The sequence below is a fragment of the Rhipicephalus sanguineus genome, chromosome 6, assembly GCF_013339695.2.
Source record: "Rhipicephalus sanguineus isolate Rsan-2018 chromosome 6, BIME_Rsan_1.4, whole genome shotgun sequence".
NCBI classification, from domain to species: Eukaryota; Metazoa; Arthropoda; class Arachnida; order Ixodida; family Ixodidae; genus Rhipicephalus; species Rhipicephalus sanguineus.
In genome coordinates this window covers 36,605,640-36,628,416 of record NC_051181.1, presented here as the reverse complement: position 1 = coordinate 36,628,416, position 22,777 = coordinate 36,605,640, and the positions used below count along the sequence as shown (strand labels likewise).

Genomic DNA, 22,777 nt, shown 5'->3' with positions numbered 1-22,777 from the left:
AAGTGACGTCAAGCATGGTGAGCCAATCAGAACAATCGGTCGAGAAGGAAAAGCACTTGGCTTTCGCCTTGGAGTCATCTTAGCGGAATGCATTAGGCACAGTGTCCCTCTTTAGCATTGAGGCACTGTTGTACGACGCGGCGTTTGTCTAACACGCGTGCTTATGATAACCGCATAGATGTAGTTTGGAGTTACTTCATAAAGTACAATTTTATTGTTCGGGTATTCTGTTTATTTGCTAGTGTGAAAAATGGTCGCTGAAGAAGTTATTTCAGAACACCGAACTGAATGATGCCCTTATTTTCGAATTATCGAGTGGAATATGGAGTGCTCCTGAGATTATATTCTCCGTGAGATTTGCAATGAATACGAAGTATTTCTAGCTCTTCATAAGAGCCCCATAATAATCATTCAGGTGCTTGAATATTATTGCGATTTGCTTCTTTAGTGCACTCTAGGATGTGAAATTAGCTGTTCCAAAGTGCTCCCAGGGGCAAAATTGCCGGCACCAAAGTGCTCCATGATGGAAATTTCTACTGCTACAAAGTGCTCCATAATTAAATTTTTGCAGCTCCGAAAATTGCTCCAAATCAAAAGTCCTCGGTAGCATCACTGCACGTGCACTGTTGCTGGCTTACTTGTAACGGGGCTGTCTGCGTTTCACTTGGTTCGCGACGCCTGTTTTGCACAGATTGGTGTGCGTAGCACTCGATCGCTGGGAGTTTCTGTGGCAATATGTAACGAATATTACATTGCTAGAACTGCAGATAGCCAAAACTTCAAACACAGTTGGCGTTGCCCCAAAACGAAGCCGCACTCAGAATTCGCATTATGCAGTATCGTAATCGTCGGTTAAATGCGAAGCATTTCTTAGCGAACTTCTGCGACTTTGAGCGTATCCGTCTACCTGTCTCTCTGTCTATCTAGTCGCCTACGACTTTGTGCTCTCCTGGCCGTTTCGTTAATGGGATGTATACCAAAATTGGTACGACACAACATGACCGTATTACGAATATAAATGACTGGCCATAACATGAAAATCATGACATGCATGTCATGAACAGCATGATTTATATGACACGGCCTTGGGGCTCTTGTGGCCATCTCGTTAATTTGATATATACCAAAATTGGTATGGCGTGACAAGAGTGTATGACAAACATAATGACAGGTCCTAAAGTGCAAATCATGACACGCATGTCATGTACAGCATGATTTACATTACATGGTGGGCAATGCAGCAGCGAAACGGGCAACATGCTCAGGAACCCCCTTTTCTACGTATTCCAGGTTGCGGCTCTGCTGACGAGGGGCGGGTCTTTTTTGAGCAGCGGCTCAGCATCTGCCTCGTGGAATCACGATATCGGACGGCATCACATCCCATTATCGGATCCTGGTGACCCGTACCACGTCGACAAGATATCGAGCCCTCGGATCGCAGCGTACGGACGGGATCAGCCTTGGATGACGTCGGCTCACGTGACCCTACAGAAGGACCTAAAAGTGAAGCCAACACCGTGCTACCTCAGTGGGCAATGCAGCAGCGAAACGGGCAACATGCTCAGGAACTCTTTTTTCTACGTACTCCAGGTCAGTAGATACTTGCCGACGGCATGTTATCGTAACGATATCGGTTTTTACTGCTGCTGCCTTGCACACTGTGTCTTGAATGCCTTGTAGATCGACTCAAGTATATTCCTGTAAATATAGCTGCAATACCATCGACGGTTGCAAATCCTCTACTGACGCTCCCGACACACCACAGCCTGCTTGAAGTAAAAGTCGACAATGTTCCTGCGACCGCCCTCGTTGACACAGGCGCGCATCTGTCTATTATGAGCGCTCCTCTACGCCGCCGTTTGCAGAAGATTATGACGCCGTCCACGACACAGGCAATACGTGTTGCCGGTGGCGGTACTGTGGAAGTCATCGCAATGTGCACTGCTCGTGTCAGCATTGCAGAAAAATTCACTTCCGCAGAAAAATTCCGCAGAAAAATTAAGCGAGAATCAATCGAGGAAGAAGAAAATTAATTCACGGAATTTATTCTTTGCCCTTCATGTACAGTCTGCGCTGCGAATGCAATGTTAGTTTACGCTTAGCTGCGAGTCTGTTTAAATGAGTGTCCCCGAGCCCTTTTGTAGTTCGCGCATGTTCCATTGTGTTTACACGGCCGCAAGAACAGTTCTCAGTGTTCCGCAGGGCAAGTACGTACACCGAAACGCGGCAACTGTGTATGCATGATCTGATGCATAGAAAAGGGTATCGTTTTATGAGCCCTCACTCGCCACGTAAGCGATGAAAATACGCGAGCGAACTTATCGCCACTGCTGATCTTGATGAATCTATTTTTCTCGCTCGCTCTCTTTTTTTAAGGGTTTTCGCGGAAGAGATTGAGGCCTGACGCACTCCCGACACTGAACTTGCAAAAGCGCAAATTTGACAGCCATAAGCTACCTCGCAAGTACACGGGTGTCTTTGTATACATTTCGCCACAAGTTATAATTGCGCAAGGCAACTCAGTTTTGCGATTTCCGTGTAATTCCATTTCTGTTCTGTTTAGGGGACAATTTAAGTACCGAAGTGTCAGACGTGACTTGACGGAAATATTTTTCTGCAGTGGGACCAGGACCGTACACAACTAAAGCTCGTCCCGTAAACTATAAACGACAGTCCCGAAGTTATACACCTAACCAGAACGCGCAAGTGCATGAGCGCCTTTTTTTAACCACCGAGCCGCTAAAAGGCTATATTCACATGAGATTTATTACTTCTCATCTTTAGGACAACGCCAAGTGCACTTTGTAATGCGCTTGAACCACAGAGCGGCACCTACACTGATATGACTCTCGTGAACGGACGGTACGACAACCACACACAGCACTCTTGACAAGTGCACTCACTGATCTTATTACAGTACATATAGAGCCGATCAAGGCCAAATGCTTCTTTACATCATGTTAGGCCAGGGCTGGGCAAAGATACTTTGAAATTGTATCGCGATACGATACAAGATACTCAGGCAAGAAGTATTTGAGATACAGATACAAGATACTGTCGCAATAAATATATCCGATACGATACTTGGCAATTGTATCTTAAGATACTTCGATACATTCGCAAATTTGTTATTATAGATACTGTGGCGAAGCAATTGGTACTGTTCAACGGCTGCGCTCTCCAGCGGCTCCTAGTGGGTCGTCCTCTTCTAAACGCCTCTCGCGCTCGGAGCCCGTGCTTTTGCCTTGTCTGTCGCCATTATGCATTGTCGCCGAGTGCCGTCCAATAAACAGCTTAACAAATTGGTGGAGAGTGCTGTGCTCACATTCAATGCCCCTGGAGCTTCGTTCCCGTACCCTGCCATCTACCATGCCTCAAGACGCCGCTCAGCAAACGCCGCCTCCCACACCGACCACATGTCCCGGTGTCCCACGCATCCGCGATCCACCTATCTTCACTGGCGCCGATGGCACCGACGTGGAGGACTGGCTCGCAATTTACGAGCGCGTGAGCGTACCCAACAAATGGGACGAAGCAGGCAAGTTGACCAACTTGGTCTTCTACCTCGCGGGCGTAGCAAGCTTGTGGTACAACAACCACGCGTCCGATTTTGCGACTTGGTCGGATTTCAAGACCGCCGTCATCAACGTTTTTGGCCGCCCTGCAGTTCGTAAGCTGCAAGCAGAACAGCGCTTGCGCGAACGAGCTCAGCAGGCCGGTGAATCTTTCACCAGTTATATCGAAGACGTTCTGGACTTGTGTAAGAAAGCCAACGGCACCATGTCCGAGTCTGACAAGATCCGGAACATTATGAAGGGCATTGACGACGATGCCTTCACAATGTTGCTCGCTAAAAACCCTTCCACCGTGGCCGAGGTCATAACACTGTGCCAGAGCTACGAGGAGCTCCGCCGGCAACGTTCGATGACCCGTCGCTCTCCATCACGCGACGAAGAGCTTGCTGGCTTGGCGGCCATACCTGACCAGGCGACGCTGCTGGCAGAAGTGAAGGCATTCGTGCGCGAGGAAATCGCGCGCCAGTTCTCTCTCCTGGCCTTTGCCCACCCGCCGCACGTTCAACAGTCGTCGACGACCCTTCTTCCTCCCATCCGCCGAGCGATTGAGCAGGAAATCGCGGAGGTGATGCCTGAGTATCACCAGCAACCTCCGGCTCCTGCGCCACAGAGTTACGCTCAGGTTGTCGCCAGGACGCACCAGGCAATCCCTGCGGCTGCACCGTTGAGTTACGCGGAAGCCGCCGCTAGACCTCCGTCCTTCCAAGCGGGCGTGCCGGCTACGTATGCTGCCGTCATCCCTAGGTCCCGACTGCAACCCACCTTGCAGTCAGTTCAGCAGCCGCCCCGTCAATCGCATGCTGCGACGTGGGCGGGACCTGCCCCGGCGAACCGATGGCGCACACCCGACAATCGGCCCATCTGCTTTGCATGCGGTTATGCCGGTCACGTGGCCCGTTACTGCCATCGCGTGCAGCCGCCTCGAGTCGCGTCACCCACCACCAGCCAGTCCAGCCGTGCATTCTACGACCCGCCTATGTCGCCGACGTCACGCCACGCTCCATCCACTCGCCGCTCTCCGTCTCCACGCCGTCGCTCACTGTCACCAATGCGGCCACGTTCTGTCGCACGAGAGCAGGAAAACTAGTCGTCGCAGTCCACGAGGCAAGGGCTGCGACGCTATCGAACTGTAAAAGCCCTCAGCGAAGTCCATCGAATGTCATAGACGTGTTTGTGGACGGTGTTCGCGCATCTGCCCTTATCGACACTGGAGCCGCCGTATCCGTTATGGACGCAAAACTTAGCCGCTTACTTCGAAAAGTGACGACGCCACTTTCTGGGATGTCCCTACGTACCGCCAGCACCCAGAGTATTAGGCCTACAGCAGTATGCACTTCTCGCGTCGTCATTCAGGACGTTCTGTACGACGTCGAGTTCATCATAATTGCTGCATGCTCCCACGACGTCATCCTGGGATGGGATTTTCTCTCCCGCCACGACGCCATAATTCACTGCGCACCAGCCGCCCTCGAGCTCTCACCGTTCTCACATTTGACGCCGGCAGACAGTCCATCGGCATTCACCAAGACCCTCGTCAAAGACGATACCAAAGTTCCTCCAAACTCGTCGATGGCTGTGCCAGTTTACTGCGCGGGTCTCTGCGACACCATTGCACTCCTTTCGCCATCTGACCGCGTTTGCACTAGGAAAGGGTTGCTGGTACCTTTCGCGACCGTGCAAGTCACTCGGGGTAGCACCGCTATTTTTGTTACCAACCCATCCCCGCACATTGTAACGTTGGTGCGAGGGGAATGTCTCGGCAGAGTGGAGCCCCTCGAAGACGCACAAGTTCTGGACGCACTCGATGACTCGCACTGCACCAGTTCCCGTACCATCAGTGCCGTTTCCACGTCTGATTCCACACCCGCGGATGTATTTGGTCCCTCCATTGCTGACAACCTTACGTTGGTCCAGCGTTCCCAGCTTCTGTGCCTGTTGGAAGAATTTCGTTCTTCTTTCGATGTCGGGCAAACTTCTCTCGGCCGCACGTCCGCTGTTACGCATCGCATCGACACTGGCGCCCAACCACCACTGCGGCAACGTCCATATCGCGTGTCTCCCACAGAACGTCGGGTAATTAATGAGCAAGTCGACGATATGCTTCGACGCGACGTTATTCGACCCTCGGACAGCCCGTGGGCATCTCCTGTTGTTCTCGTTGCCAAGAAGGACGGTTCTGTGCGCTTCTGTGTGGACTACCGAAGGCTCAACAAGATCACTCGGAAGGATGTTTATCCGCTGCCGCGAATCGACGAGCAGAATACTTTTCATCTCTCGATTTGCGCTCGGGGTACTGGCAAGTACCCATGGCTGCTGACGCTCGACCGAAGACAGCCTTTGTCACGCCCGACGGCTTGTACGAGTTCAACGTCATGCCGTTTGGTCTGTGCAATGTGCCCGCGACCTTCGAGCGCATGATGGACACCGTTCTGCGCAACTTGAAATGGCACACGTGCTTGTGTTACCTGGACGACGTCGTCGTTTTCGCTCCGGACTTCTCCACGCATCTTCAACGTCTGCGGCATGTCTTGACGTGTTTGACCAACGCCGGCCTCCAACTGAACCTGAAGAAGTGCCGATTTGCAGCACGGCAGCTGACAATCCTAGGCTACGTCGTGTCTAAGGACGGAATCCTTCCCGATCCGGCCAAGCTTCGAGCCGTGGCCGAATTTCCCAAACCTACGTCCGTCAAAGAACTGCGCAGTTTCGTAGGACTGTGCTCCTATTTTCGACGTTTCATACGCAACTTTGCCACCATCATATCGCCGCTGACGAAGCTCCTTGGAAGTAACGGGCCCCTACATTCGTGGTCGTCCGAATGCGACGACGCGTTCGCACAGCTCCGTCGTTTGTTGACGTCTCCTCCCATACTACGCCACTACGACCCTACGGCCCCAACCGAGGTACACACGGACGCCAGCGGTGTAGGCCTCGGTGCTGTTCTTGCGCAACGCAAACCAGGGTTCCCCGAATATGTCGTCGCCTACGCAAGTCGTACGCTTACTAGAGCCGAGACCAATTACACTGTCACGGAAAAAGAGTGCCTGGCGATCATCTGGGCCCTTACAAAATTTCGACCTTATTTGTATGGTCGCCCATTTGATGTCGTCACCGATCACCCCGCACTATGTTGGCTGTCGTCATTGAAGGATCCCTCGGGCCGTCTCGCCCGCTGGGCACTTCGCCTGCAAGACTACGACATCCGCGTGCTGTACCGCAACGGACGCCAGCATGCTGACGCCGACGCCCTCTCGCGCTCCCCCTTGCCTGACGACAATGCATCCTGCTCAGTATCTCACACTGCTGTTTCTTCTATCGATGTTCACACCATCGCTACTGAGCAGCGCAAGGATAAATGGATCGCTTCGCTAATAGACCTGCTCACTGACCCGTCGACAACACCAACCACTCGCGCGTTGCGTCGTCAAGCCCACCATTTCGCCATTCGTGACGACCTACTGCACCGACGCAATTACAACGCCGACGGCCGCCAGTGGCTACTTGTGATACCCCGAACTCTGCGTGCTGAAATATGCGAGTCCTTCCACTCTGATCCGCAATGCGCGCACTCTGGGGTATCCAAAACTTACCACCGCATTCGACAACGATACTTCTGGCGAGGGATGTACCGCTACGTGCAGAAGTTCGTCCGCTCCTGCCTCGATTGCCAACGCCGAAAACCTTCAACGCACGTGTCACCAGTCGGTCTACAACCATTACCTTGCCCTAACCGTCCGTTTGGGCGCGTGGGCATCAGTTTGTACGGACCACTTCCTCTGACGTCGGCTGGTAACCGTTGGGCCATCGTCGCCGTGGACCATCTAACGCGATACGCCGAAACCGCTGCCCTCCCAGCGGCTACAGCGCGTGATGTTGCCTCCTTCCTGCTACACCGATTCATGCTGCGTCATGGTCCACCCCAGGAGCTTCTCAGCGATCGAGGCCGTGTCTTCTTGTCGGAAGTCGTCGAAGCCATTCTCAGAGAGTGTCATGCTGTTCATCGCAAAACTACTGCTTACCACCCGCAGACGAATGGCCTAACCGAACGCTTCAACCGCACGCTCGGCGACATGCTCTCAATGTACGTCGCCGCTGATCACACAAATTGGGATGCCATTCTGCCCTTCGTCACCTACGCCTATAATACCGCCCCTCAGAGCACTACTGGTTTTTCACCCTTCTTCCTGTTGTACGGAAGGCACCCGTTGCACACCATTGACACGATACTACCCTACAAGCCGGATCCATCTGATTGTGCGCCTATTTCTGACACAGCCAGGCTTGCTGAAGAGTGTCGCGAGCTTGCAAAGGCCTTTACAACGCACGAACAAGAGCGGCAGAAGAGCCTTCGCGGTGGCACCACCACTTCTGAGTCCACGTTCCTCCCCGGAGCGCTCGTATGGCTCTCGGTCCCTACCACTGCAACCGGTCTCTCTTCAAAACTACTGCCGAAATACGAAGGCCCCTACCGGTCGTCGAGCGCACATCCCCGGTCAACTACCTGATCGAACCCACCGAACCCAGCTTCAGACATGCGCCGTCGAGGGCGCGACATAGTCAACGTGGAGCGCCTCAAGGCCTACTGTGACCCACTCATGGTAACGAGCTGTTAGGTCGCCCGACGGCTCCCTTTTCGTACCCGGGGTAGTTGTGGCGAAGCAATTGGTACTGTTCAACGGTTGCGCTCTCCAGCGGCTCCTAGTGGGTCGTCCTCTTCTAAACGCCTCTCGCGCTCGGAGCCCGTGCTTTTGCCTTGTCTGTCGCCATTGTGCATTGTCGCGAGTGCCGTCCAATAAACAGCTTAACAATACTTACAATGTAGCAGCAAACGCCAATGAACAAAAATGTCTGCATGAAAATTTCTCAACTGCGACCAATTTTGTTTCATTTGAATGAAATATCTGTTAGTATATCAAAAGTTTTGTTCTTCCTACTCAAAGTACGTTAGTTCAATTCCGAAACAACTTACTGGCGTTTCTTTAAACTGCTTAACTGCACATCTCTTTATACACTTTGCTGACATTAGTTCTTGGTTAGCTTTTTGTAACTGATGGGAGTCGCTGCTAAGCTTGCCGACCAGCAAGAGGGTCGCCATATAATCGCAAGAACTTCAGTAAGAAGCCTTCACACGATGGTGCAAATACCGGCGTGGAGTTTCACCTTGTCCGTAAACCACCGCTACGCAATACCGAATCACCGGACAGGAGTATGTACACCAGCAACAAAGCTGAGCAACATTTTTTGTGAAGCATGGTGTATACGTAGGGGACATAAAACTGCAATGGCTGTTCATGTTCTACTACTTATCTGCTGGTGTAAAGCGATCGTTATCGATATAATCCCTAATGTGCAGTCTTTGAACAATTTTTCTTCAACGAAAGAACATGTGCAACCCGGAAGCGTCTGACGCTTTGTATTGTCACGTGGTATAGCGAAGATAGGCAGCAGTCAAATTGTAGAAACGAAACTCATTACTGAGCTGACTTGTGCCAAGAAAACTAAGTAACTGAAAGTGCAATCAAAGCACGCTGCACAATGATAGCAGCGATAACAGTCGTCGGTAATCTGATCATCGGCGGAACGCGTCGTCTTTCATACATCAGGAATCAAACCTTCCAGCGTTATCGCTGGTGCTCGCGCAGGCTCCCGAGTAAACTAGACTGTCTACTCGCGCCCTGCGCGTAATTTTAAGAGAACAATCGGGAGAAATTGCGAAGCTTCCCAAAAGTTGGCGCGGCTTGCACCGAGTTGTGCTAACAGATCTTGGTGGGTTAAACTCAATCACAAAGAAATACGAGCGCGTGGCAGTATAGTTGTACAAAGCGTCGCAGGACATAGCCGCTATGCGCGCTATTGCCACTTATAGCTCTGAATATCTGGCGATTAGTAGCAGTAAAAAAATTCAGGGAGTCCTAAAAAAGAAAAACAGATATAAGTAAAGTACAAAGGGGGTTCCGTATCAAGCACTCACAATGAATGAGTAGAGGAACAAGATACAAGCACGACCCCTAATAGCTAAGACGATTAAGCATGAAGTATCGTCAATTTACCAGTTAAGGCAAGACAATAAATAGGAAATGCAGTGCCTATGTAAAATTGCCTGAAGCGACTCGTTAGGACGCTCATCAGAAAAATTTCGTATAACTTTTTCTCGAATCCTTCATCTAACATCTTTAAGATGGCTCCTAATAGTTTCCATTATTCTAATGCAATATCGATTTCACTATTTTATTAAGAGGTAAGCAGAACGTTTGGTACTGTATTCTCTAGGCACGCCCACATAAGTATATATTTGTTTTCAAAATTACCTTGGCAGAACAGCAAACACAAGAGAAGCATAAATGTATAAAGAATAGGAGAGATAACGCAGACATTTAAAAGTAGGAATAAAGCAGAGGGCTTATTTTGGCACCACGTTACAAAAGATATATTGCAGGGACCACACCGGAAAAAAAAACGATAAAAAGACCTAGGCAATGTAAGGAATGCAAAAGGAGGACAGCCAAGAAAGCATTCGTGCTAACAATCAAATTATGACTTCAAAATCTCTTTCCATACAGATAGCAGGAAGAAAAACCGGTACACCAAGATGTCTTTTGTTAGGTAAAGTCTTGTTCTATTTGATCTTTCGTCGGTATCAGTGGTGCTATAGTTCTTAAAATCTTATTTACATATAAGTCAATGTCAACGCATGTAGGCAAGCCTACATCCACGAGGTCCTACATATCGGTGGTGTGTGAAAGCCATGAGGCGCAAAGCAACCCCATTCTTGCATGCTTCAGATTTGTAACGAAGCACTACTCAATGGAATCTTCAATAACGACACCAAACCGGCATGATAACTTTATGTACTCATTGGAGTACGCGGCGCAGGACCGTGACTAAGCGCAAGTGTCATGGAACTGACACAGCTAAAAAAAATCACAGCATATCCACGTGGTGAATGATGATGAGTGGGGCGGAGCGAACTCGCGCTGCAGCACGGCGATGGCATTGGCGCGAGCGTGGTCCTTCTTGATGGAAGATATTGTGACTAAGATTGTTTGAGAACCACAATCTGTTGCACACACCGCAACTATGGCCGAAACTGTTGTCAAGTAAGTCCTGCTGGAAGCGCGCGTCGGCGCCTTCGGGCAGAGCCCGCCTGATGCGTTTTGCAGCCACTTCACGTGCCCGCACAGCCTCGGGCTCTGCCTGCCGGCACGCGTGCTTTCTCGCCGCTTCACGGTCCTTCACATCTTGAAGATCCGATTCGCGGCGCAGCGTGCAGCTTCGGCCTCGCGGGCTCGAACGGCGGGGTCTTCGCGCCGCAGCCGTGCAGCTTGTCGAGCAGCTTCGGCTTCACGGGCTCGAACGGCGGAATCTGCTTCGCGGCGTCGACTTGCAGCTTCGACCTCGCGGGCTCTCACCTCAGGATTCTGTCTGCGAGCGCGCGCTGCCGCCGCCTTCCGTGCCCTCCGTTCCGCAGCCTTGTCTTCCATCTGGCGACTCCGAGCTAAAGAGAAAGCGTGCCAAGAGGGAGCCTCATGGCACGTTACTTCTGAAACGTTGTCTTCGGGTGTCGTTGAAAACACGAGACGTACTAAAGAAGAAAGAACGCCACACAGGCGAACACGCACGAGAGTGTCACTCGTCAACGTCGTCTTCTTCTTCTACTGCATACGAGAAGGCGCGCTTCTCACGATCAAGAGGTGGCTACTACAAACGCTACAAACTGAAAGAAAAAAAAATCTAAATAACAAAATCCGGCAGATCCCACGCACTGTGGGAATCGATGTAATGCGAAGCAGCCAGCAAAGAGCTGCATCGCGGAGGCGGAGCTGCATCCCGAGGGAACGAAATTCTCACCGCAACGAAATATTTTCGGAGCACCGGCGAACGCCCATAGGAGTCAATGCATTTCGTAACTCGCGACTACGAAAGATATTCATACCACAGTCCCTCATTAACCAAATTTTTGAAACACCAGTGCGCAAATAATCTATTCTCGCAACATCAACTACATTCGAAAACTGCTGAAATGCAGTCATGCTACACTTAAATTTTGCAAAACTATCGCTACAGCGCACTTGAGAAGCAGCCGCCATCATTATTTACAAAAAAAACAAAGCTGGCGACAATGGTGATGATGATGATGGCTTGCCGAAACACCTGCTCCTTATCCCGGACTACGTAGCCAAATCTACATTCCTCATGGAGTTTCGTTCGTTGGCTGGGCTATGTGCTTGGCTTTGTCGGCTTTGCGCGCACATGGTCGCGTGTGTGGAGCCATTTGTGGAGCGTTGGAGATGCCGCCTCCAACGAAAAAGCGGAAGTTCATCACGCTGGAAGATAAGGCTGCAATCATCAGTGAGGTGGAAAAGGGCTGGAAAAGACTGACATTGCCGAAGAATTCCGCGTTGCGTGCAGCTCGGCTGTCTACGATTCCGCGCTGATCCAGCGGAGCCGGAAGAAGGTTCGCCTGTAGGCGCACTTGATGACGGTATTGGTGACAGCGCAGTGCCGCCATCACTGACCAGTGCATGGGGAGAACCTTGTGCCGTGGCAAACGAGATTCCCGATCGAGAGACATGAAAATGCTGCATAGTAAGGCCCGCCAAAGCAAACTTACTGACTTTTGGAAATAAAATGTGTTTTTTGTAAATTTCATGTCGTTTCTGCTGCATTCTCGCGCCAACTAAATTCCCGCAAGAGCGAAATTTTCTGCTTTCCCCGCCGATTTCGTTATTGCGGATTTCAACTGTATATCAACCTAGCAAAACAGCCGCGAGTGCGTCATGAGCGTGGCATGTAAATCAAGTTGTACATGACTTGCACGTCATGATTTTCATGTTACCACCTCTCATTTACGTTCGTCATACGGCCGTGTCGCGCAGTACCAATTTTGGTGTATATCATGCAAGCGAAACGACCGCAAATGCACCATGAGCGTGGCATGTAAATCATGACATACATGTCATGGATGTCATGGTTTTCATGCCATGACCTGTTATGCGTGTTCTTAATACAGTCACATAGCACAATACCAATTTTGGTGTATATCAATCTAGCGAAACGACCGCGAGTGTGCCATGAGCGTGGCATGTAAATCATGTCATACATGACATGCATGTCATGATTTTCGTGTTACCACGAGTCAGTTATGTTCTTCATACAGAAATGTCTTCGTCATACCAGTTTTCGTATATATCCCTTCATTTAAACGGCCGCGAGCGCCCAGAGACCATGTCATGTAAATCATGCTGCACATGACATGCGCGTCATGATTTGCATGTTAGGACCAGTCATTATGTTCGTCATGAATTCTTGTCACGTCGTACCAATTTTGGTGTATATGAAATTAACGGAACGGCCGCAAGAGCCTAAGGTCGTGGAATATAAATCATGCTGTTCATGACATGCGTGTCATGATTTTCATGATATGACCTGTCATTAATGTTCGTAATAAGGCCATGTTATGACACACCAATTGTGGTATACATCCGATCAACGAAACGGCCAGGAGAGCACAAAGTCGTAGGCGGCTAGATAGATAGATAGATAGATAGATAGATAGATAGATAGATAGATAGATAGATAGATAGATAGATAGATAGATAGATAGATAGATAGATAGATAGATAGATAGATAGATAGATAGATAGATAGATAGATAGATAGATAGATAGATAGATAGATAGATAGATAGATAGATAGATAGATAGATAGATAGATAGATAGATAGATACGCTCAAAGTCGCAGAAGTTCGCTAAGAAATGCTTCGCATTTAAAAACTACGTGGGCTCGGCGTAGACGTTCTCGCGCTTGTTTCTGTCGAGACTGCGCGAGAGCTGCCACGTGACTGCTCTATCAATCGCCGCGAGCAGACCTCATCGCCTGCTCTTATTAGAGGACTCTTTGGGAAAGATAAATTATTTCACTGTTTTTAGCCTATTTAGGTGGCTTAGTGGCGCCAGTACGAGCTTGAGAAGCTGAGTTCAGCCAGCGTTAATGAATGTTTCGCACGGTGGTTTTGCGATGGCAGTATCTTGTATCTTAAAATACACGATACATTATTGAATGTATCGGAAATACAGATACCGATACTCGTTTTACGAGACGTATCGCGATACAGATACAAGATACCCAAGAGTTATCTAAGATAGTATCTAAGATACATGTATCTTCGATACTGCCCAGCACTGTGTTAGGCATACGTACGAGCGGTTAAAGTTGCACCAACGAAACGGAACAAACCGCCTTTTGAGGCCCTGCATGACGTACGCGCACATGCAAACACAACGTGGCTAGCAGACGACGCAGGGAGCAATCCCACCTAGGCGCGCTTCAGCCAGTAGCCGCCAGGCGGCGACTCCGCTCGATCTCGCGGCCAATAGCGACATTTTCGATATCCATGATCGTCCCTTGGGCCAGACTAATATTGTCACTCACCGAATAACACAGGTGCTCTGCGCCCATCCACCATCGGCCGTACCGCGTGTCTGCATCAGAGCGAGCAGTGGTTCAAAAAGAAGTGGCCAAAATGCTAGCGAAAGACATAATCGAACCATCGTTCTGGCCCTTGGGCCTCCCCGTGTGGTATTAGTAAAAAGAAAGACGGTCCTGGCGTTTCTGCATTGATTATCGGCACCTCAACAAAATTACCAAGAAGGACGTGTTATCCTCTTCCACGTATTACGATGCTATCGACTGTCTCCAGGCGCCACCCTTCTTTTTATCTCTCGACCTCCGATCTGGCTACTGCAAATTGCTGTAGACGAATGGATCGTGAGAAGAACCGCCTTCGTTACCCTGACGGCCTTTACCAATTCAAGGTCATGCCCTTCAGTCTTTGCAACGCTCCAGCAACCTTCGAGAGAATGATGGACACGCTGCTTCAAGGATTTAAATGGTCGACGTGCTTGTGTTACTTGGACGACGTGATCATCTTCTCACCCACTTTCGCCACACACCTTGAACGCCTTTCGACCATTCTATCAATATTCCGACAAGCTGGCCTCCAGCTCAATTCCTCGAAGTGCCACTTCGGTCTTCGTCAAATTACTGTGTTGGGCCGCCTCGTTGACGCTTCCGGTGTACGACCAGACCCGGCCAAAGTCCGCGCTGTAACGAACTTCCCCGTTCCTCGCTCTGTCCATGATGTTCGCAGTTTTGTGGGCCTGTGCTCGTACTTCCGCCGTTTCGTGAAAAACTTTGCGGCACTCGCACGCCTACTCACTGACCTTCTCAAACAAGACGTTTCGTTTTGTTGGGGTCCTCTACAAGCTGACGCCTTTTCTCAGCTAATCACCGCTCTAACGACACCACCTATTCTTGCACATTTTGACCCAGATGCTCCTACAGAAGTGCGCACAGACGCTAGTGGTCACGGCATCGGCGCAGTATTAGCCCAAACTCAGCGGGGCACTGATCGTGTTATTGCGTACGCAAGTCGGCTCCTCTCGAAGTCTGAACGCAACTACTCTATAACAGAGCAGGAATGCCTTGCCCTTGTCTGGGCGGTTTCAAAATTCCGCCCTTACTTGTATGCCGCCATTCCGTGTCGTAACAGATCATCACGCGCTCTGTTGGCTTTCTTCGCTGAAGGACCCTACTGGACGACTTGCCGGTGGGCGCTGCGTCTTCAAGAGTACTCCTACTCAGTTTGCCTACAAGTCTGGACGCCTCCATCTGGGCGCCGATTGCTTGTCTCGTTACCCTGTTGAAAAGGCAGACGGATCGGTCATCCAGCCTAGCCCCAGCGTCATGCCCATGTCTCAGTTTCTTCAGATTGGTGACGAACAACGTCGCGATGCTTCCTTGCGATCACTCATTGACCGTCTCCAATCTGCCCCTAACGACGCGTCACTCCGCATGTTCGTCCTCTTGAATGGCACGCTGTACCGTCGTAGCGTTCTGCCCTATGGCCCCGAGTTACTTCTCGTCGTGCCTAAACATTTGCGTTCAACGGTCCCTGCATGAGCTTCACGACGAGCCCACTGCCGGCCACCTGGGCATATCTCGCACGTACGACCGTGTCCGGCGCCGCTTCTTTTGGCGCGGTCTCGCCGGTCCGTTCGACGTACGTGGCCTCCTGCGATAAATGCCAAACGTCGGAAGCGTCCTGCCGCACCCCCTGCTGGACTCTTTCACCCGATCTCCATCCCTACCGAACCTTTCTTCCGTGTGGTGTAGACCTTCTCGGCCCTTTTCCTTAGTCCAACTCTGGCAACAAGTGGGTCGCCGTTGCTATAGACCATGCGACCAGGTACGCCATCACTCGAGCGCTCCCCACCAGCACTGCTACTGACGTTGCCGACTTTCTGCTCCACGACGTCATTCTACACCATGGCGCTCCTCGTCAACTGCTCACCTATCGTGGCCGCGCATTTTTGTCACGAGTAACTGACGATCTTTTAGCTCTTCCTCAACGCAGCACAAGTTGACCACTTCCTACCATCCCCAAACAAATGGCCTAACCGAGCGCCTAAATCGCACTCTCACGGACATGCTCTCCATGTATGTCTCATCTGACCACCATGACTGGGACCTGGCGCTACCTCACGTGACCTTCGCTTACAATTCATCGCGTCATGATACTGCCAGTTACTCACCTTTTTATATGCCGTATGGCCGTGATCCGACGTTACCACTGGACACCCTACTTCCGGCTACTACATCTCCGCCGAGCGAATACGCACGGATGCTATCGCTCGTGCCGACCACGCGTGTCAGATCGCCCGCTCTAGGCTATCGGCTTCACAAGCAACCCAGAAGACCCTCTACGACAGCAGGCATGTCGACGTTCGTTTCTCGCCTGGTTCCCTAGTTCTCCTGTGGTGCACAATTCGTCGTGTTGGCCTGTCCGAGAATTGTGGCGAATTGGGCCTGTTGGTTGATCATCTTAAACACTCGCAGCGCAGGAAAAACAGTGCAGGTGAAGAAGTCTTGCCCTCACGAGATGCACTCAAGCCTTCGCTCCCAGTCCGAGCGGTTGTTACAGGCTGGCTACCCCTTGCATGTACAGTGTTCAGTTGCGGAAGCCTTGCTCCGAAAAATGCGCATGCAGAACAATCGTTCACAGAGTGCATCAACCGATGCACATCAAAAGTGGCCGTTACGCCTTATATTCACAAGCTGTCCCACAATATCAAGAAATTGCTGGTCGCTCAAAAGTGAAAATGGTGTTTTCAGCACCACAGAAGCTCATTAAACTCTGTAATCAGAGGAGCTCTCGGGGTTCAGCGAGGCTGCAAAAAACAGCTCAAAGGTTCATTTGTCGCCCTGCGCTACTAATGCAGTTTACAGTATTCCGCTGTCTTGTGGTAAACAATACATAGGGCAGACAGGGCGATGTCTAAACGAACGTCTGAAAGAGCATGCGCTAAATGTAAAGAAAACGGCACGTGACGGCGGGTTGGCCATGCATTGCGGATCTTGTGGCTGTGAACCTTCTTTTCGCACAGTGTACTGTTGTCAGCAAAAGTAGTGATAGGCTCACTCGCGAGATTATAGAAGCTGAAAAATATCTTCTTTGGGTTCAGCATGTGTCAGCACCCCCTCTGTACACCTTTCAGATAAAGAGTTGTACTTTCTAAGAAAGTAGCGTGCGCATGTGCGACGGTGTGTGAGCATGGTATATAGACGCATGTGATGTTCAATAAACTTTTGTTGGTAGTTAGCGCTCGTATGTTGTCTGGTGTCGTCTTCTTTGTGTCTGTTTTTCCTGCGCTGCGAAGTGTTTAAGCTGTCCGAGAAGTTGTTATCCCGCTACATGGGTCCATACCGTCTCGTCCGCCAGGTAACGGACGTCACCTACGAGATCCTTACCGTCTCCGGTACTAACCCGCCTGCAAACGCCCGTGACGTAGTGCACGTCATCGGCTAAAACAATACCGCCCTCCTTCTGAAGAACGTGTTTAAAGTGCACCGAGACGGCGCTTTTACCGCCGGGGATAATGCTACGTAGCTAACCGATCAAGATCCAGACATTCTGCGTACAGAAGACGACAAAGAGGACTGGCCTGTCCGTCTGATGTGGGTGCTGCCGATGCCCTGCAGGAGTTTCTGAAAGGTTTACAGATTTAGGCTATGGAATCAATCTTTCCTCTTGTTTTTCTACTTTTCAACAAAATTTCTTTATTCTTTCTTATTCAAATTATCCGCTTCATTGTTTATGTGATTTTCTATTTCTATCTTCATTTTTTTTTTTCATTTTACTTCTTTCCTCTTAAATAGAAAAAATCTACGCTTTACTTTAACAATTATATTTTAACAACTATCCGGTCTTGGCCAATCCCCCAGCGTGGGTGTATGCCAAAGTTATAGGATCTACTCTACTCTACTCTACTGTCCTCCATCTTGATCGATGCTGTGCACATCAGTGTAAATACACTTGTAAATAGTCACGCCTCGTGTCATTTTGCGTAACAATATCTTGCTTTGTGGCGGACGTTGAGTCTGTAGCGACGCGTCCACCGTCGCACACCCCCGCGGTCGTAAAAACTCTGCGGGGCGCCTTGGTTCGGTGCCGGACCGCGAGCTCCCTTTTCTTTCTCTCTTTACGAACATTCTTCTCTCTTTCACTCTCGCCACTTCCGGTGCAGTGTGCGCACTTGCTCTACTTTCCTCGCTCTTGTTGGGCAGAATAAACTAGACGTTGTTACTGAAAAGACGTGTCCGTCTCGTACAACCCGGCTCTACAAAGTGGTGACCCGGACGTGATTCGCGGCACTGCCGAAGTATTGTAGAGCCATGCAACGCAACGAGACACACCCCAACACGGAAGCTACTGGCACGACCGATCATGACGTCTCTGCGGTCTCCTTCCGACTCCCACCTTACTGGGACCGCACCCTTCGATCTGGTTCCTGCAAGCAGAGTCACAATTCGTGCTTTCTGGCGTGCGCACCGAACAACGCAAGTACCATCTCGTCGTTTCGGCACTGTCACCTGCCGCTGCCGAAGAGGTATGTGACCTGCTTTCAGGACCGCCCTCCGCCACACCATACAGCACTCTCAAGGCTGCTCTGTTGGAGCGAACGACGGTATCACAGCGTTCTCGCATCCAACAACTGCTCTCCGCGGAGGAATTGGGCGACCGCCGGCCAAGCCAGCTTCTTCGTCATATGCGTACACTTGATGAGCAGCAGCACAACCCCCACAGATGACAACTTGCTGTGCGAACTCTTTCTGCAGCGCCTTCCGGCCAATGTGCAAATGGTCCTCGCCACTGCCTCCACGTGGGACCTCAACAGTTTGGCCAGCCTGGCAGATAAAGTCCTGGAGGTAGCGAACGCCATATGTGTGCAACGTCACGCCATCATCCAACAACGTGAGTGTCGTTCCACAGATACCATCTACCCCTGCTTCTCCTATCGACGCACTTTGCCATCGCTTGGAAGAACTGGTTTGTGCTGCGGAGCGTCATTACACCCCACCACGTCACCGAAGAGACCGCAGCCCAAGCACCCCGCGGTATGGACGAGAACAACGCTCCCGGTCTCCCACACCACCAAGGATGTGTTTTTACCACCGTCGTTTTGGGAAGGACGCGCGTCACTGTCTCCAACCTTGCTCGTGGCAGGAAAACAAGCAGGCCGACCATTAACGGCGACGACGGGTCAAGGCCAACCAGAAAGTCGCCTACTACACGTCATGTGCAGAATCACAGGCCAGCAGTACCTGTGGACACTGGTGCAGAGGTCAGCATCATTCCGGCTCAAAAATCCGACCGAACGACACCCCCGATCTCCTACCTTCAAGCTGTCAACGGTAGCAAGATCCCCGTGTACAAATCGCGGTCGCTCACTCTAAACCTCGGCTTGCGCCGCGTGTTTCGTTGGGTTTTTCTCGTCGCTGACGTACGCCGTGCCCTCATTGGTGCTGACTTCTTAAACCACCATGGACTGCCGGTCGACGTGAAACGGCATCGACTGCTAGACACTACTACACTTCTCTCTGTTCATGGTGTCGTTTCCCATGACTCATGCATAATCGCCCCAACTACAACTGTGGCCAATGACCGTTTCTCTGAGCTTCTTCGAGAGTTCCCAAACATCACGCAACCACCTGACTGGACAAGCCCGTGCAACATGATGTCCGCCATCACATCATCACCACTGGTCCACATGTTTTCGCTCGCCCGCGACGACTTGCTCCTGATAAGCTCAAAGTTGCCAGGGCTGAGTTCGAACACATGATAGAACTTGGAATAATAAGACCATCATCTAGCAGCTGGGCGTCTCCACTCCACCTCGTTCCCAAAAGTCAGGTGACTGGAGACCTTGTGGAGACTACCGTTCCCTGAACGCAAAAACCGTTCCAGACCGGTATCCCCTACCTAACATTCAGGATTTCACATCAGCTCTACATGAAACAACAGTATTCTCCAAAATTGACTTAGTCCGAGCCTTTCACCAAATTCCAGTAGCAGAAGAAGATATTCCTAAGACAGCGATTACCACCCCATTTGGCCTCTTCGAATTTTTGAGAATGCCACTCGGCCTTCGAAATGCTGCACAGACATCGCAGCGGTTCATCGACACGGTTAAACGCGGCTTGCCGTTCGTGTTCGCCTACGTCGACGACCTACTGGTGGCAAGCACATCCACGAGGAACACCTGCAACATCTCCGTCAACTTTTCGAGCGCCTGTCAGCAAACGGAATCGTTGTGAACACTGCCAAAAGTGAGTTCGGGGTTTCATCTCTTAATTTTCTGGGCCATCGCTTGGACAGCACTGGAATTAGCCCTCTTCCTGACAAAGTGCAATCCATCGTCGAGTTCCCCAAGCCTACATCAATAACCAAACTGCGCCAGTTTCTAGGGCTCGTAAACTTCTACCGCCGATTTATTAGAGACTGTGCTACGTTGTTGGAACCCCTCGACCATTTGCTTTGTGGCAAACACTCGGAAACTGCACTGCCATGGAACACCGCGGCGGACGAAGCTTTCAACTCCATCAAGCACGCTTTGGCTGAAGCCACACTGCTGTCGCACCCCAACCCGAGTTACCCCTTGGCACTCATGACTGATGCATCCTGTTCTGCGGTTGGGGCCGTACTCCAGCAAAAGGTGAACGATGAGTGGCAGCCCCTTGCATTTTTCTCCAAGCGCTTGACCTCTGCCCAAACAAACTACAGTGTTTTCGGCCGTGAGTTGCTCGCCATCTTTCTCGCCGTGCGGCATTTTCGACACCTACTTGAAGGCCGCTCTTTTACAGTTTTCACTGACCACAAACCTCTCACCTATTCAATCGGCCGCTCTGACTCCCTGTACACACCACGCGAGGTGCGCCAGCTGGCCTTCATCTCGGAGTTCTCAACCGATATACGCCACATCAGCGGTGTTGACAACGCTCCAGCGGACGCCCTCAGTCGCGTGGATGCCATCACGCGTAGTCGCTCCAAAAGCTCTTCCTCAACCTCCAAGATCTGGCTACAGCCCAATCAAACGACACCGAGCTTCAACACCTACGCGAAGCGTCCACATCACTTCAACTCGAAGCAGTGACATTTGAAGATGTGCCAATAATTTGCGACACCACCACAGGCACACCCAGACCATTCCTAACCAGCCCTTTCCGGAAGAAAATATTCAATGCCTATCACGGTCTTTCTCACTCCGGAATTCGTGCTTCCCAAAAGCTAATTTCGTCACGCTTTGTCTGGCCGGGCATGAACGCCAACATCAGGGATTGGGTCCGTGAGTGTGCACCTTGTCAGCGCGCCAAAGTTCAACGGTACCCCGTTCCCCCGTCAAAGCCTTTCTTGCAACCCGATGAACGTTTCGCCGTCGTGCATATTGACATCGTTGGCCCGCTACCTCCATGTCAAGGCTATCGCTACCTTCTCACCTGTGTCGATCGCTTCACCCGCTGGCCCGAAGCGACGCCTATGCCCGACATGTCTGCCGCTACAGTCGCAGAAGCTTTTGTTTCCAGCTGGATATCCCGTTTTGGCTGTCCGACAACGATTGTGTCTGACCGGGGGTCGCCAGTTCGAATCGTCCCTCTTTTCGGAGCTTCTGAAACTTCTTGGTATTTCACGCCTACGAACAGCGTCATACCATCCCCAAACAAACGGCCTCGTCGAGAGATTCCATCGTCATCTCAAGGCAGCACTCACGGCGCACAGTTGCCCCGACAAGTGGGTTGACCGCCTCCCGCTCACGCTTCTTGGAATTCGATCTTCTTTCAAAGAGGACCTCTCCTGTTCCACTTCCGAGCTTGTTTACGGCACTTCGCTTCGCCTGCCTGCCGATTTCTTCGAAGAAAGTGGCAGCGCCAACAAGCTAACAGCCACTGAATACGTCGACCAGCTGCGCGAGGTCTTTCGACACATTCGTCCGCAGCCTACACGCAGCCAGCCACGTGCAGCGTATATCGCTCAGGACCTACAAACAGCGACACATGTGTTTGTGCGGTACGGCCCTGTGCGCGCCCCGCTTCAACCACACTACCTCGGCCCCTTCCGTGTGTTGGAGCGCCGGCCTGCCAACTTCGTCGTCGACATGAACGGGACACGCGACACAATCGCGCTTGAGCGACTCAAGCCAGCGTTCAGCGAGGCACCCGCGCTTAATTACCTCGCCGTGCCTCCCTCCGCTGGACACAACGGCTCCTCCTCTCCATCGTGCCTCTCGTCACCACCACTGCGCCGTGTTCATTGGGATGACGATCGAACTGAAAATCGCTCGTCGCACCAGCTTCCTCTCTAAGGGGGGAGCAATCTGTAGCGACGCGTCCACCGTCGCACACCCCCGCGGTCGTGAAAACTCTGCGGGGCGCCTCGGTTCGGTGCCGGACCGCGAGCTCCCTTTTCTTTCTCTCTTTACGAACATTCTTCTCTCTTTCACTCTCGCCACTTCCGGTGCAGTGTGCGCACTTGCTCTACTTTCCTCGCTCTTGTTGGGCAGAATAAACTAGACGTTGTTACTGAAAAGACGTGTCCGTCTCGTACAACCCGGCTCTACAAGTCCAACCCTGGCCCTTCCGAGAAGGAAACACTGATGGAACATCTTGCCAGTCAAAATTCTTTAAAAGCAGCTATTCAAGATGTACAGGCGTCTCACAAAGAGATTGGCAAGCAAGTCAGTTCATTAACTGATCGTGTTGTTGGTCTAGAGCGCCAACTGAGCAACGTAAGTGTAGTTACTAAGCGGGTCCAGGATATGGAGACTACAATATCTACGGTTAAAACAGATCTAGCCTCCATTGTTGA

The 22,777-nt window shown here is 51.1% G+C and overlaps 1 protein-coding gene across 1 annotated transcript; it reads left to right on the top strand.

Moving 5' to 3' along the window:
• The first annotated feature begins 21,232 nt into the window (after nucleotides 1-21,232).
• On the top strand, nucleotides 21,233-22,274 carry LOC119397197 (uncharacterized). The gene is made up of 2 exons (XM_037664636.1): nucleotides 21,233-21,260; nucleotides 21,616-22,274. Exons 1-2 carry the CDS (start codon nucleotides 21,233-21,235, stop codon nucleotides 22,272-22,274), a joined length of 687 nt encoding a protein of 228 aa, XP_037520564.1.
• Nucleotides 22,275-22,777: the final 503 nt, after the last annotated feature.